At 42.8% G+C, this 15,168-nt stretch overlaps 1 protein-coding gene across 3 annotated transcripts in view; it reads left to right on the top strand.

Annotated features, from left to right (window-relative positions):
• Positions 1–6,166, top strand: part of Ahcyl1 (adenosylhomocysteinase like 1) — a 33,002-nt gene extending 26,836 nt beyond the window's left edge. For 2 of the 3 annotated variants that reach the window (XM_036189924.1, XM_036189925.1), the window contains 7 exons: positions 150–220; positions 556–650; positions 730–828; positions 1,204–1,272; positions 1,687–1,765; positions 3,636–3,756; positions 4,186–6,166. In XM_036189924.1, coding sequence (XP_036045817.1) covers positions 150–220; positions 556–650; positions 730–828; positions 1,204–1,272; positions 1,687–1,765; positions 3,636–3,756; positions 4,186–4,192 — 541 coding nt within the window. In that variant the 3' untranslated portion in view covers positions 4,193–6,166. Of the gene's footprint in view, positions 1–149; positions 221–555; positions 651–729; positions 829–1,203; positions 1,273–1,686; positions 1,766–3,635; positions 3,761–4,185 lie in introns of those variants that run through there. The other variant, XM_036189927.1, reaches the window with a different exon arrangement.
• The last annotated feature ends 9,002 nt before the right edge of the window (positions 6,167–15,168 follow it).

Here is a 15,168-nt window from a genome sequence, read left to right as displayed (position 1 = left end):
TAGCTTTTACTTCAGAAGGGGATTTTGTTGTCTAACTTTGTGACTGTTTCAGAAAGTTTTATCAGTGTGACACACACACACACACACACACACACACACACACACACTTTTCTTCTAAAAGCTTATAGTGCTGCTTTCTCTCCTTCCAGCATGGATGGCTTCAGGGTGGTGAAGCTAAATGAAGTCATCCGGCAGGTGGATGTTGTAATAACTTGCACAGGTGAGTAGCAGTGCTTTGGTATGTGTAGAGCAATGTTAACTCTCAAGCTAAATCTCAAAAGGGACACAGAAGGTAAGACCTGTGCTCAGTGTCAAGTCTTGGAGTACGTGCTCAGAACTTTGAACATTTTCCAAAAGAAAGAGTTTTTCCCTTGGTGATTTTTCATATTACTTTGTCTTAAATCCAAATAATTGCACTCAAGCTTTAGCTGTCCACATTTTTCTCACAGTGTGTGCAAGCTCTCTGATGGTAGCAGTGTCTCCCAGGTTTTAGTGGAAATAGCTGGTACCATCGTGCCCAGCATCTTTTTCTTCAGCCATTCTTTTTTACTTTAGGAAATAAGAATGTAGTGACACGGGAGCACTTGGACCGAATGAAAAATAGTTGCATCGTGTGCAATATGGGCCACTCCAACACGGAAATCGATGTGGTGAGGTTCTCTCCATTAGAGTTACACTTTTCTCTGCATTTCACTAGAGTCACAACAAACTGTCTGTTCTTCCTTCCAGACCAGCCTCCGCACTCCAGAGCTAACATGGGAGCGAGTACGTTCTCAGGTGGACCATGTCATTTGGCCTGATGGCAAACGGGTCGTCCTTCTTGCAGAGGTAATACACACCAAGGACTATGGCAGGATACTAGATCCACAGAGTAAGGAAGGGGAGGCAGTGGGAAATACTAGGGCCTGTGTTTCCCTGTGTTCTGTCTTCAAATAGAGGTGTATTTCCCCTATTGTCTACCCCCTAAGAGAGAAGCACTCCAGGAAAACCTCCTTTTCACTAAGTACACACTGTTTCCTGCCCTTGGCTGAATTCAGCCTTCACACAGATTTGTAAAGTCTGGAGTCCTGATCTGAAAATGTAATTCTTCCTCTCCAAGTGGAGTGCATAGAGGTGTAAAGCCTTTCCTGGTCTGCTTGACTCAGGTACCATGAGAACCTGAAAGAAAGGCAGCAGCTCACTCCATCTCTCTTCCCTTCCCAGGGTCGTTTACTCAATTTGAGCTGCTCCACAGTTCCTACCTTTGTTCTCTCCATCACAGCTACAACACAGGTATGTGACATGATGCCTGCTTTTCCTACACTGGGATGTGTGGAGCTGGCACAGCACCAGTCATGGTTCTGATGAGTGTACTGTACGTTCTTACTGACCTTTTTCTGTCTCCTAAGTTGTTGATGCTTACACTTTCTCCTCTAAAGAGCATTAGTGATTGTGTCTCTGAATTGACTACTCAACTGAAACTTTAGTGTTCCAGGTTAGTTATGTTTAGTTTGTTCTTTTGTTAGAAACTAAACAAAAACATCACTTCCTCTTACATCAGCTAGCCTGTATCTCAAGACAGAGTCGTGGGTGCTCTCAGGATGATCAATTACTGTCATGCTTATCCTAAATCACTGTTAAACCTAGTTTTATTTTATGTCCCTGTCTAAGAAGTGCTTTGTTCTCTGACCCTCTTTCCCACCTTAGGCTTTGGCACTGATAGAACTCTATAATGCACCAGAGGGACGCTACAAACAGGATGTGTACTTACTTCCTAAGAAAATGGGTGAGTGAAAAACTGCATTGATCCTGGTTGGCTGCATGGTTTTGTAAAATGACTTTCCTAAGAAGATGTAGAGTCAGGGTTCTGATTGCTCTTCTAGTGCTTACTAGATGCTTGGCCTCAGGAGATGTTCTGTTAGCACCAGGAGCCTCCATTTTTGTGAGTAATAACAGGAGGATAATATTGTGTATTTTACAGAATTTAGTAAGAATCTGAGCTAAATAAGGAAGATGTTCTTATCTTCAGGTACCCTTCCAAAGCTCAGCAGACTTGCCAGGGCAAATAAGTACAGCCTAGACCAAAGTGAGAGAAACAGAAACAAGTTGTATTATCCATCATCTTTCTCAACCTTCTGCACCTCCATAGGAGCACTTACACTTTGCTCGTGTGGCGTGAACCATCTCTAGTCCTTTGCCTTTCTACGGAGTGATACCCAACCCATAACTTACAGCCAGTCCAAATGCCTGGCTTTAAGCTAAAAAAACAACTTGCTGGCTGGAGAGATGCTAGTGATTGAGAGCACTTGCTACTTTTACAGAGGATCCAGGTTCAGGTCCCAGCACCCACATGATAGCTCTCAACAATCTGTAACTTCAGTTCCAAGGGACCCAGTGCCCTCTTCTGGGCTCGATGAGCACCAGGCACACATGTGGTCCAAATATGCAGGTAAAGATGGGTACGCACAAAAAAATTTTTTGCCGGGCGGTGGTGGCACACGCCTATAATCCCAGCACTCGGGAGGCAGAGGCAGGTGGATCTCTGTGAGTTCGAGGCCAGCCTGGTCTACAGAGCTAGTCAAGAACAGACTCCAAAGCTACAGAGAAACCCTGTCTCGAAAAATGGGAAAAAAAAATTCTTACTGTTTTCTTCAAATGGCTTATTACCTCAAATTGCTTTTGGATTTGTTGTTCTTATTTAATTTTTTTTATGTGTATGGGTATTTTGCCTATATGTATATCTGACCACAGGCATGACTGTTCCTTGTCAAAGTCAGAAAAGGGTATCGGATTGCCTAGAACTGGAGTTACAGATGGTTTGAGCTGCCACATGGATGCTGGGAATCAAACCTGAGTCTAGAAAGAACAGCCAGTGCCTTAGCTGAGCCATATCTCTAGCCTCTAGAATTTTTTTTTTTTTTTTTTTTTTTTAAGGAATTGTATTCAGCCAGGCAGTGGTGGCACATGCCTGTAATCCCAGCACTTGGGAGGCAGAGGCAGGCGGATCTCTGTGAGTTTAAGGCCAGCTTGGTCTACAGAGCGAGATCCAGGACAGGCTCCAAAGCTACACAGAGAAACCCTGTCTTGAAAAACCAAAAAAAAAAAAAGAAAGAAAAGAAAAGAAAAAGAACTTGTATTCATAAAAGTTAGGGAAGTTTATCTATGGAACGCTACTAAACATGTGCCTTAGAAATCCATGAGCCTAAAACTTGTGGTTTTAGGACTCCTGTCCTAAACAAATGTCAGTGACAATAGGCTCTTTTGAGCCTACTGGAATCATCTTTGTGACTCATGATTTGATAGTTTAATCTAGTTAAGGAAGTTGCCACAGGAAGCTGAGTGCAGTATATGACATGGGTAACCACTCAGGTGAAGCCAAAATCTGACAGAAAGACAGGGAAATGTAAGACACCTCATTTACTGACCTGGTAGATGACCCTTTACTTGCTCTTTGTTGGTGCTAAAAGTAATTTCCCAGAAATGCAGCTTTGAAAGTTTTCTTAATTAAGCAAATATTTCAAGTTGTGAATTTCTTCAGGGTTATTCCATTCCTGTCCTCTTCCTACATAGCTTTTAAGAAATGAAAATAGAGAGGAGGCTGTATCCTAGGAGGCGTATCTGACAAGTCTCGTGCTCCCTGCTACTTCCTTTCCTAGATGAGTATGTTGCCAGCCTGCACCTGCCATCATTCGATGCCCACCTGACAGAGCTGACAGATGACCAAGCCAAGTATCTGGGACTCAACAAAAATGGGCCATTCAAACCTAATTATTACAGGTAACTTGAGAGAAAGCAATGAAAAGCCCTTTTCCCCAATGTTAGATCAGCCAGTATAGCCAACTTCCTTCAGTAAAGATGTGTTGTGCCTGATAATGAAGAGAATAAGGCCACCACTGCAGATTAACATGGTAATGACCAGGTGGTTCCGTATTGGCATGTTTGACTAGCACAGTGAGATGCTCCCTGGGTTCTGTGCCCAGCCCTGCAGAATACCAAATTAACAAGGTAGAGAAGTCATGTATCTACCAATAAGTGTAAAGGACTAAGAGGATTCTACAGTTTTAGAAGGGGAGCCTCATACCAAGAGGAACCCATGTAGGAATCCTCCCCAGTCTGGGCTGGGAGGAAGCTTGGAGAAGATGCTATAGCTAATCTCTTGGTTCTCATATAGGAAACATGTTAACTAGTCTATCTCTCTCTTTTCAGATACTAATGGATGTATTACAGTGACCAGTCCACATGAACCACCCAACTCAAATAGAATATTTTTTAAGATAATTTTTCTTTTCTTGTTACTTTCCTTTTGATTTTTTTTTCTATAATTTCATTTTTGTTTTCTCATCTGTCATTTAAGTTTTGCAGACCACACAGGAACTTGCCCCATGGCTCTGTAGGTGAAACTGAGGTTGAAGGTTTCTCACCCTAGTCACTAAAGAAGGGTAACTCTGCAGCCCAGAAAGTTGATTCTTGAACCATTTCTGGGGACTTTGGTTATATTTAATTACCATATTAACAAAAAATGCTAAGGTATCTTCTATGTGGAACCGTCTGCAGTGTCTAAATTGCCTTAAAAGAGCCAGTTTCCTAGCTTCTGGAACTAGTGCTCTTTCACTCCTTCAGAAGAGCCAGGACGTACTTCCCAGCCGGGTAGGTTAGATGTAGGTGGTGCATGTCAGCTTCCCCAGACACTCTCAGCCCTGTTTCCTGTGTAAGGTGGCATGTCTGGCGTAGAGCTGTACTGTTGAACTCAGAGGGTCACTTGGATTTGTAGTTCAGCCCTGCCTTCCTTCCACCAATCTCCCTCATGTTCTAGTTCTTAACTAAACTGCATTCTGTCAAGTTGAATTTTGTCCCTTAGCATTTATTTCTGCTGTATTTCTTTTAATTAAGGAAAAATTTTAGTGTTAACACTGAGGAACAGCTCAGGTGGTTACCAATATCTCTTTGAACCTTTGAAACAAAGTGTGAAGATTTGGGGCTAGAAAAATACTAGTCTCAGACTCTGATGAGCCCCTCATGTTTCCAGCCCATAGTTTATAAGCATCAGTGAACTGGAGCCATAAGCAGAATTTCTTAGCTCTGCCTCATGCAGCTTATGCTGACGGCCAATTTCTTGAGCCATTCCTCAGTATAAAATACTGAGCCCTGTCTTTAAGAGCAAACTTGTGGGCAGCTGTGCTTCTGCAATCTAAACATTTGAAGGGAAATCTGTACAGATGGGGAGAAAGAATGATATATTGGGCCAAGGTGAAACAAATACAAGTGTATAATCTGTCCAAAGCTGTGGGCCTTGTCTGGTGTTAGTTTTATAGACATGGTGCCTCTTTTGATTGATACTTGCCACAAAAAATACATAAATAAAAATTATAAGCTGAGATCTTAAGGAAGAGTTGGTAGAGAAAGTACAATCCTGATTCATGCTCCAAGATAATTCCAAGAGGCCCTCTACCGATCAGGGAGGTTGATTCCCAGGCCACTCACCCTGCTTGCCAGCATCACTGCATGGTCAAATGAGCTTCATGCTCACAAGCTTTAAGTATATAATTATCCAGGATGTTAAGTCCTCGACGTGTCGTAGCTTGTGATCCTTTAAAGATGGGTTATTCGTCAATTCTAGGTACTAGAAATATTTACTTCTCTCTCTCTTCACTGATCAGAGAAACAGGCATCAAAGACAGAAATACAAGAAAGGAAAGCTTTTACCCTGTACCTTTCTATCAGGGAACAATTAGCTTGCCAAAACTTCTTTGCCTTTCCTCTCCCGTTCGTCCCTACCCAGTCCCTTCCTACTCCTTGCCAATGTGATCATGCTTTCTTCTGTATGTATGGTAACATTTAAAGACCCTTTCCTAGGGCACTTAACCAGCCAGTCAGAACACCACATTCAGTAGGGATTTATCTTGGCCAACAACAGTATATCCATCTGGTCAGCTCTGCTGGAGGGAAGGGGCCCAGTTCTTGCTGCCCTCTGGTCCTGTGTCTATTACTGTGTCCATAGGAATAATAGGTAAGGGCTCGTCTCTGTCAAGCCATGTAACAAAGGACACTGGAAAATGTCTGGCATCAGAGGGAACATGTGGAGACCAACTTGGGAGGAAAATATTCATTTTGTATTGAGTGATTTTTAATGAATGCAATATTAATCCTTGCAGATGAGCAATAATCATTAAAGTCAATTAAAATATAATACTGGTAGTCTTGTGCCTTTTTTTGGTTAAGTAGCAAAATCTCATTAGACCCTGTTTCCTTAGATGAGACAAGCCATTTGAAGACAAGGTCTGTCTTACATAAGCTGGTCTCAGACTTCTTGGCTTAAGTCATCCTGACTGAGTCTTCCCAGTAGCTGGAACTATAGTCTTAAACCACCACACTCTACTGTCATTAATGTCTTAAGTTGCTATGACCTAGATGTTGAATATCCTCCTAAAATTCTGTGCATTAAGGCAGACGTCACTATTGAGAGGTGCACTGGAACCTCTAGGAGGTAGGTCATAATGGAAGGTGTTTGGGTTATTGGAAGGATCCAGATGTGCCCTTGGAAGGAATGGGTGTGACATCACCCATTCTTTTTGCTTCCTAGCTAGTGAGATGAGCAGTATTATTTCCACCTTAAAATTTCCATCTTACTGTTAGACCCAAAGCAATGTGACCAGTCATCATCTGAAACCTGCCTTCAGAACTTGTAAGCCAAAATAATGTTTTGTTTTTAATAATTTATTCTTATTTTATGTGCATTGGTGTTTTCCTGCATGTATGTCTATGTGAGGGTGTCAGATTCCCTGGAACTGGACTTTACAGACAGTTGTGAAGCTGGAGAAATGGGTGCTGAGAATTGAACCTGGGCCCTCTGGGAGAATAGTCAGTGCTTTTAAAATGTTGAGCCATCTCTCCAGCTTCCCAAAAAGACTTTTTATAAGTTGGTTATCTCAGGTATTCAAAATAGTGATAAAAAGCTAACTAATACATATGGATATCTACCTTAGTTCTTGCTGCTGTAAAAGAACATGTGATAACTCAGTTGGTAAAGTTCTTGCCTTACAAGTATAAGGACCTGTGGGGTGTGCTGGCACATACTTGTAATCCCAGCACAGGAGACAGAGGAGAATTCCTGGGGCTCACTAGCCAGGCAATCTAGCCCAATTGTTGAGCTTCTGGCCAACAAATGCACAAATATGCATATAGACCTTCACACATACACACATAAAACAATTCGTGAAACTTGGTGTTCTGTAAAGGATAGAAATTTACTCTCAGCATCTCTGGAGGTCAGACGTCCAGGATGAAGCAAGCAGCAGACTTACAGTAAGTGTTCTCTGCTTCCGAGATGGTGCCTCTTGCATCCTCACAATGAAAATCCAAACAAGACATAACAGTTTCCCTCCAGTTCGTTCATATGGTCTCTGACCCAAATGGTGTAATCACTACGTAAAAGCCCCACCCATACTATCACATTGGTGAATCAGTTTCAACTGATGAATTTGAGGGCATATATTCAGGCCACAGAATTCTGCCCCAGCATCCAGGGGAAAAATTTTTTTTCTTACCTAGAAAATAATCTAATAGCTCCAAAATTCTTACTCCAGCACCAATTCAAAAGTGTAAATTCAGAGGGTCGTGTAAGTCGGATACAGGTAATAAGATAGAATTCATCCTGAGAATGTATGAGCCTGCAAAACTAAACAAATTATTATATTTCCAAAATGCAAAGATAGTATAGGTATTGGATACTCTTTCTTCAAAAGAAATGCAAAAAATAGTAACAGGTCCTAACTAAAAGCTATCTCCTGAACGAGCCTCCCTAATTTAAAACATCATTCACCTTGTGTTGCTAAGAGGCAAGGGATTGCCCTCATCATGCCAACCCCCAAACTGAAAGACAATGGGCTGTGTCATGTTTCTGTAGCAGCCTTCCACTTATAGCTGAAAGGCTTCTAAGCTGACTTTGGGACAGCCTCTACAGGTTCAGACCCCTCGTCAAATATAAGGGATCTTAGAGGTTGAAGACTAACTGGAGAATGCCTAGCCAGATGTCAGGCTCTAGGGGCCTGCCTCCCAGAAGTTATCCTTAGAATCTGTCAGATCTTAACTCTGTCTAGCCTCACGCCTGCCCAGGACAACAGATTAGCTCACCCATGTAGAAACAAGACGTTACTTAAGAGGTGAGCTGTTAGAGGAAGAATGGGGTTTGTTTTTTGTTTTGTTGGTTTGGTTTGGTTTTTTGATACAGGTTTCTCTGTGTAGCCCTAGCTGCCCTGGAACTTGCTCTGTAGACTAGACTGACCTCAAACTCACAGAGTTCCACCTGCCTCTGTCTCCTGAGTGCTGGGATTAAAGGCATGCACCACCACCACCACCCATGGAAGAATGGTTTATTAACAGTAGCAGCTTTATAAAAGATGACACCCTACCTACATTTAAAGGAATCATTCTTTGAGCTACCAAGGTCCCTATAGAGTAGTAGCAGGCCTTCCTTTACAGCAAATTAACCCAACAGGTCTCTTCTGTACTGGAGAATCACCAGTCACTTTCATGTAACATATGCTATCATATAAAAAATGCTAATCATAGAGGCTGGCAAACGGCTCATCAGTTAAGAGCAGTGGCTGCTCTTCCAAAGGACTCAGGTTCAATTCCCAACACTCACAGGGTAGCTCACAACTGTAACTCCAGTTCCAGGGAATATGACACCCTCACAGACATACAGGCAAAACACTGATGCACATAAAAATATTTTTTTTAATGCTAATCATAGACAAAAATATCCTGGTTCATTTATTTCAGAGAACTCAGTCCTGACTAGAATTGCTACCCACATGCCTTCTTGGGATATGAAGAGCTCCTAATTCCTTAAAATTTAGTTCTTGTGAGCTGCTTTACAGTTGATCTTGTTTATGGTCGTCTTACCAGCTCCTGAGCCATAGCTCTCTGCTTAGTCCTAGGAGATACAGCCCTGCTAAAACCTTGAAGGCTTACCCCCTATCAGTCTAAACAGAAGGGTGGCCCAAGCCCTATTCACTATTGTGAATCTCTTAAGGGCTCGCAGGAAAGGTAGCAGATTATGACTGGACCTGCAACTCTAGGGAAGGCTTCTCTTCAAAAGGCCTGTAAAAGCCATCCGTCAATTTTAAGTAATATGATTAAAGGCTTCTGCCTAGGAGTCCCCCTTTGAAGTAGGTTTCTTACTAATAGTTTTTCTGAAAATCGAAAGTTTTCTGTTAATAGTTTTTTCCTATAAGTTCCTGTGTGTTTCCAGAGGGGGCTTTTCTGTTGCAGGTCGTCCTAGCCCACTTTACCCCAATTGTTCAGCTAATGTCTTTCCAAGTCATGATATCCCAATTCTCCCTAACACACAAATAATGGAATAATACTTACGTCCCCCTAACAAACATAATGGAATAATACGTCCTCCTAACACACAGATACTGAAATAATACTTAGATCCCCTCACCTGTTATAGTGGGTTTGTATTGTCCGCACAGGCGTCCATGTCTGAACACTCAGTCTCCATCTGGTGGCACTGTTCAGAGGTTGTGGGATCTTTGGGGACTTGAGCGGGCCACTGGGGGCCAGCCCGTCTCTGGTTCATGTCTGCTAAGATGGCAGGATTTCTATCCTGTGCTCCCATCACATGTGTTCCGACATGCCTCCAACAGTGTTGGGCTAAAGCTGGGAATCAGCCCTTCCTCTCGTGTTGCTGCTGTCTAGTGTTGAGTCACAGAATGGAGAGAGAAGTAAACAATGAATCACATAAGCTTTCGGGGCCAAAGTCTGGCTAGTTGCTGGATTTTTCACTGCCAACCACATCTGGGAATTAGGCTCTTTTTACTTGGAATTCCTCCAAGCATAAAAGATGTCTCTAGACAGATTCTTCTGTACAAAGTTCACAAACCACCCTAACCCTACACTGCCCCTAGCTAGCCAAACAAAAGAAATTTATTTTATTTCATTTCCTTTTTTTTTTTTTCCGGGCAGGGGGGTGTTGGGTTTTTTCTAGACAGGGTTTCTCTGTGTAACTTTGGAGCCTGTCCTTGAACTCACTCTGTAGACCAGGGTGGCCTGGAACTCACAGAGACCTACCTGCCTCTGCCTCCCGAGTGCTGGGATTAAAGGCGTGCACCACTGCCCAGCCTCTTTAATTTCTAATCCAAATCTGTGGTCTGGCTTACTAATATTGTGACAGACTTCAGTTTTATCAGAGCTCCTCCTTATGTGAAGTAACTCATGCCATGAGAATGAGCCCAGGAGAGCCCCAAGCCATGATATCAAGTACTCAGGGATGGAATTTTATTTCTGAAGGACAGAAAAAAAAAGGAAAAAAAAAAGGAAAAAACAAAACAAAACAAAACACAGGACCCTCCAGCTCTGTGCTGTTTCCTTCACATGGCCTCAGATAGAGTCACCACCGAGCCTGATGACCTGAGTTCTGTTCCTGGTAGGAGGAGAGAACCAATTCCCCTAAGTTGTCCACTGACCTCCATAAGCATGCTATGCCGTACACACTAAACAAATGTAGTTTTTAAAGAGGTTTTTGGAACCATAGCAGAAAGGCAAGTAACAGGCGATCACCAGACTAAGGACACAATGTCCAAAGAAGAGTTCTCTCAGCAGCTGATGTCCTCCACTCTTCCCCTCTCAAAATCCCACCTTAGAAAAGTCCTAATGTAGACCAGAGAGTAGCCTTCTTTCCCTTGGTTCTGGCATGATGTTTCTTGCCCAGTTCCAGGATAAGGGTTAGTGTAGGCTATGTGTCAGCTGAAACCAAATGGCAGAACATTGACTTCAGACAAAACTGTAACTGTCTCTGACCATGCCTTTCCCCCAATACTCATCCTCTGACCGTCAGGGAATAATTGCCAAAGGAATTTTATTATTATGGAAGCCATTGTTTTACCTCCAGTATTTGATCCCTGTATTTTTAGCCTTGGGTCCTAACTGGCCTTCTGTTGTTACAATAAACGCAATGACCAAAAGCAGCTTGGGGAGGAGAGGATTTATCTAGCTTATATACCATATATCCTGATCATGGTCTATCACTGAAGGAAGTCAGGGCAAGAACCTAGAGGCAGAAACTGAAGCTGAGGCCCTGGAGGATTGCTGCTTACTGGTTTGTTCCTCATGGCTTGCTCAGCCTGTTTTCTCCAGCCCAGGACCACCCAGGTTGCGCTGGGATCTCCCACATCAGTCATTAAACAAGAAAATGCTGCATACACTTGCCCACAGGCCAATCTGATGAAGCATGTTCTCAATTGAGACCCCCCTCTTGCCAGATGACTCTAGCTTCTGTTAAGTCGACAAAAAAAAAAAGATTGAACCAGCACACCTTGTAAAGTTGGAACCTTCCAAGGTTCAACATTTCTGTGCTAAAATAATGATTCTGCCAAAGTTTTGAGATCATCCCAACTTGAAAACTGCCTGTGGTGCTTCTGGCTATCCTATTAGACAACCAGAAATTTCTACTCTCCAAGCAAGCAAAGTCAGCCACCTTAACTTCAGCAGGAAGAAGTTCGGAGTGCCAGATGTCTGCCCTTCTACAGCCTTTAAATCTGAAGGGGTGAAGTCGCTGAAGCAGCAGTTTTCAACCTGGGCGTTAATGACCTTTCCCAGGGGTCACCTAAAAGACCACTGGAAAACAGATGTTTACATTAAAGTTCATAACAGTAGCAAAATTACAGTTATGAAGTAGCAAGAAAAATAATGGTATGGTTGGGGGTCACCACAACCTGAGGAATTGTATTACAGTGTCACAGCATTTGGAAGGTTGGGAATCACTACTCTGAATTGAGATGAGACAGTTAGGATGTCATAATCTAAGCAACTTCAAGATGCCTAAAAGCTATGCAACAGCTAAGAACATTACGTCAGGGCATAGTGTGACCTCTTAGTGAAAAAATAAGACTTTGCCAGAACCAGCAGAGAGAGACCAACTTGGTCAACAGACAAGCTCTAACTGTTCTTTACTTTTTTATGACATTTCCATATTATCAGCACTGTGGTTTTAACCATTCCCATCATACATCTAATGCCATGACACATCTAAAAACCACATATAAGGGACAGAAAAGCAGGAGGGGGAAGGGGCCTCCTATTCTGGTAAAATTACAGCCCATTCTGGAACACCCCCACCCCCATCTTAGTCCATGAATAGTCCTTCCCTTTGTTGTCCATAAAACGTATTGTCCAGGGGCTGGAGAGATGGCTCAGTGGTTAAGAGCATTTGTTACTCTTGAAGAGGACCTGGATTTGGTTCCCAGCACCCAAATGCTGGCTCACAACTGCTGTAAGTCCAGTTCCAGTGGACCTAATGCCTCTTCTGAACTCCACAAGCTTCTGCACATAATACAGTCAGGGGCATACCTATACACACAAAATAAAATAAATACTTTTAAAATGTATTATCTAGGGCCAGCAAGATTGCTCAGAGGGTTAGGGCACCTGCCACCACACCTAACAACATGGTTTGATCAATAGAACCCACATGGGTGGAAGGAGAGAGCCAGCTCTTGGAAGTTGTCCTCTGACCTCCACATGTACATGCTACGCTGTAGTGGGTAGCCATCCCAGCATTGGCCTGGAAGTTTCAACCCCCATTGAGGCTTCAGTAATGATCACGCCCACAAGGCGGGGCAGAGGAAGGAGCGGAGGACCGAGGAGCAGGAGGAGGTGGTCTCTTGGTTCCGGGATGCGGGACACTAGAGGTGGACCGAGCAGAGTTCTCCAGAGAACACCGCCGGACTACCCTATACCTTTGCCTGCAACCTACCCCTTCATTTGTAAGTTACCCCACAAAATAAACCTCCCTTTTAACTACGTGGAGTGGCCTTAATAATTTCACCAATATCTGGCGCTCACGTGGGGCAAATTCCAAAGGCCCAGGCGGCTCGGCTCCCTCCCTCAGCCTCCTCCCGGCTGGCGGGCACCTAAACCTGCAAAGTTCCATTTAAGCAGGGAACGCCTATACGGTCCCATTCCCGAAAAAGGAAACAGCAAGTCTGGTCTCAGTTTCCTGGCTTAGCCCCCAGACCAGCGAAAACTGCTGTGAGTGAGGCATTCCCACTCCTCCCTGAGTGCCGGCTCCCCGCCACCTCGGCTCCGGTGGCTCCTGCCTTCAGCTGCCGCCAGCCAAGGTCACTAGCAGGCCTTGCTTTGGAGCTATACCAACACCTCCTGCTGGCTGAAAAGTGCTACTGCACCCCCCAAAACCACGGAAAGGTAAGCTTCTTTCAAGTAAAAGTCCTTGATAATTTTACACCTTAAAACTAACTAACAAATCTTGAGTAATTCTTGTAATATGGCTGACAACATTACCTCACAAGAATTTAACAACCTTTTTGCCTGTATGATGAATGACATTTTCCTGGAAATATACGACCTCCCTAAGACATAGCTGGCCTGTACCATTTTGACATTCATTGTAATAATTCACACAGTGTTCAAACACTGGTTTAATAGTAAGAACAAAGATGAGTCATTATTGGGACTGATACAGGCTTTAAAAATTAGCAATGAAGACTTACATAAAAAGATTCTCTTTCTGGAATCTGCTAACCAGGAATTACAGGTTTTAAAAGATAGCAATGAGGACTTACATAAAAAGATTCTCTCTCTGGAATCTGCTAACCAGAATTTACGAAACAAGCTTGTACCCAAAATTGCTTTTATTGATAATAAATATGAGTATTTAATGGATAGAACACTAACTCTCCAGAGCGAAGTTGTAGCTACTCAAATACTATATAAGGAAGAAAAATTATCATTACTTGATAAGATAAGGTCCATGGAATCATGTGTTTCAGAAGAACATAAAAACTTCCATGATTCCATGAAAAATCTGGAATCCCTTACAAGAGAGGAGGTTTACTCCCTGGAACAGACCCTAGGAGCTCGTTTACAAGCCCTGGAGGAAACTCTCAATAAACATGACAAGGGACCTAATAAGCAGAAGGGCAAGATCATACAGGTTGTAACATCTCCAAATGGCTCTCATACAATGGCTTATCCTGTTATCATCCATGAGAAGCCAGCAGATGACACACACCCCGAGCCATATACGACATATACATTACAACCAATTTCAACAAGGGACTTTAAAAATATAAAGGAAGCAGTAGTTACATATGGGATACAATCCACATATGTAAAACAGATGTTAAATTCGTGGTCTACCTCACATAGAATCATTCCAGATGACTGGCATCAGTTAATTTCAGCTGTTCTAGAATATAGCCAGCAGTTACAGTGGAAAAGCTGGTTGAGAGAAGAGGCAAGAAATTTAGAACAACAAGGTAAACTCAGAGGTTTTGAGATCTCCCAAGATAAAATACTTGGTGAGGGATGTTTTGCTGACAGGAATGTACAAGCCATTTATGATGAGCATACAATATCCCTATGCCGTACAGCAGCTCTAAATGCTTGGGAAAAAATTCCAGAACCTGGAAAAGCAACTGAGGTATACACAAAGATATTTCAGGGACCACATGAACCCTTCACTGATTTTTTACAAAGGCTGAACACAGCTATAACAAAAGCTGTATCAGATAAAGAATTAAGAAAAGTATTAACTGAGTCCTTGGCATTTGACAATGCTAATGCAGAATGCAAAAGAATACTTACACCATTAAAGATCAGATCAGCTCCTTTGGAAGAATGGATTCAGTATACTAATGGTGTTGAATCTTTTAACTACAGTAATGAGGCTTGGATAGGAGAGACAAATCCCAGAGGTGAAAGAAGGCCCCGTGGTACCAAATGTTTTAGATGTGGTACACCAGGTCATATAAGTAAAAACTGTACATGGGGTAATCCTAGAAGTAATACTCCTTCTAGGAATAGCCTAAACAGGAGACCCCAACCACCTCCTGGATTATGTAGAAGATGTGGCAAAGGCCGACATTGGACCAGTGAGTGCAGATCAAAAATAGATATACAAGGCAACCCTTTACTGGCGGGAAACGCCTCAGGGGGCCTCTTGCAGGCCCCCAAATCAAATGTGGTAAGAACATTCCCGGCCACTGTGGAAGACATTCCTCTCCAGGACAACTGAATAAACCAATGCCTATTGTAAAAACCAATACTGCAATGGATGATAAAACAGCTCTGATAGATGAATCACAGTTTACAAAGAACCCAATAAAACAAATATTTTGGCAGACTTCCATAAATGAGCAAAGACCAAAGCTTAGAATTCGAATT

The sequence above is a fragment of the Onychomys torridus genome, chromosome 6 (assembly GCF_903995425.1).
Source record: "Onychomys torridus chromosome 6, mOncTor1.1, whole genome shotgun sequence".
In the NCBI taxonomy this organism is placed as follows: domain Eukaryota; kingdom Metazoa; phylum Chordata; class Mammalia; order Rodentia; family Cricetidae; genus Onychomys; species Onychomys torridus.
Note: the sequence above shows the minus strand (reverse complement) of the source record. Positions and strands in the feature narration are given on the sequence as shown.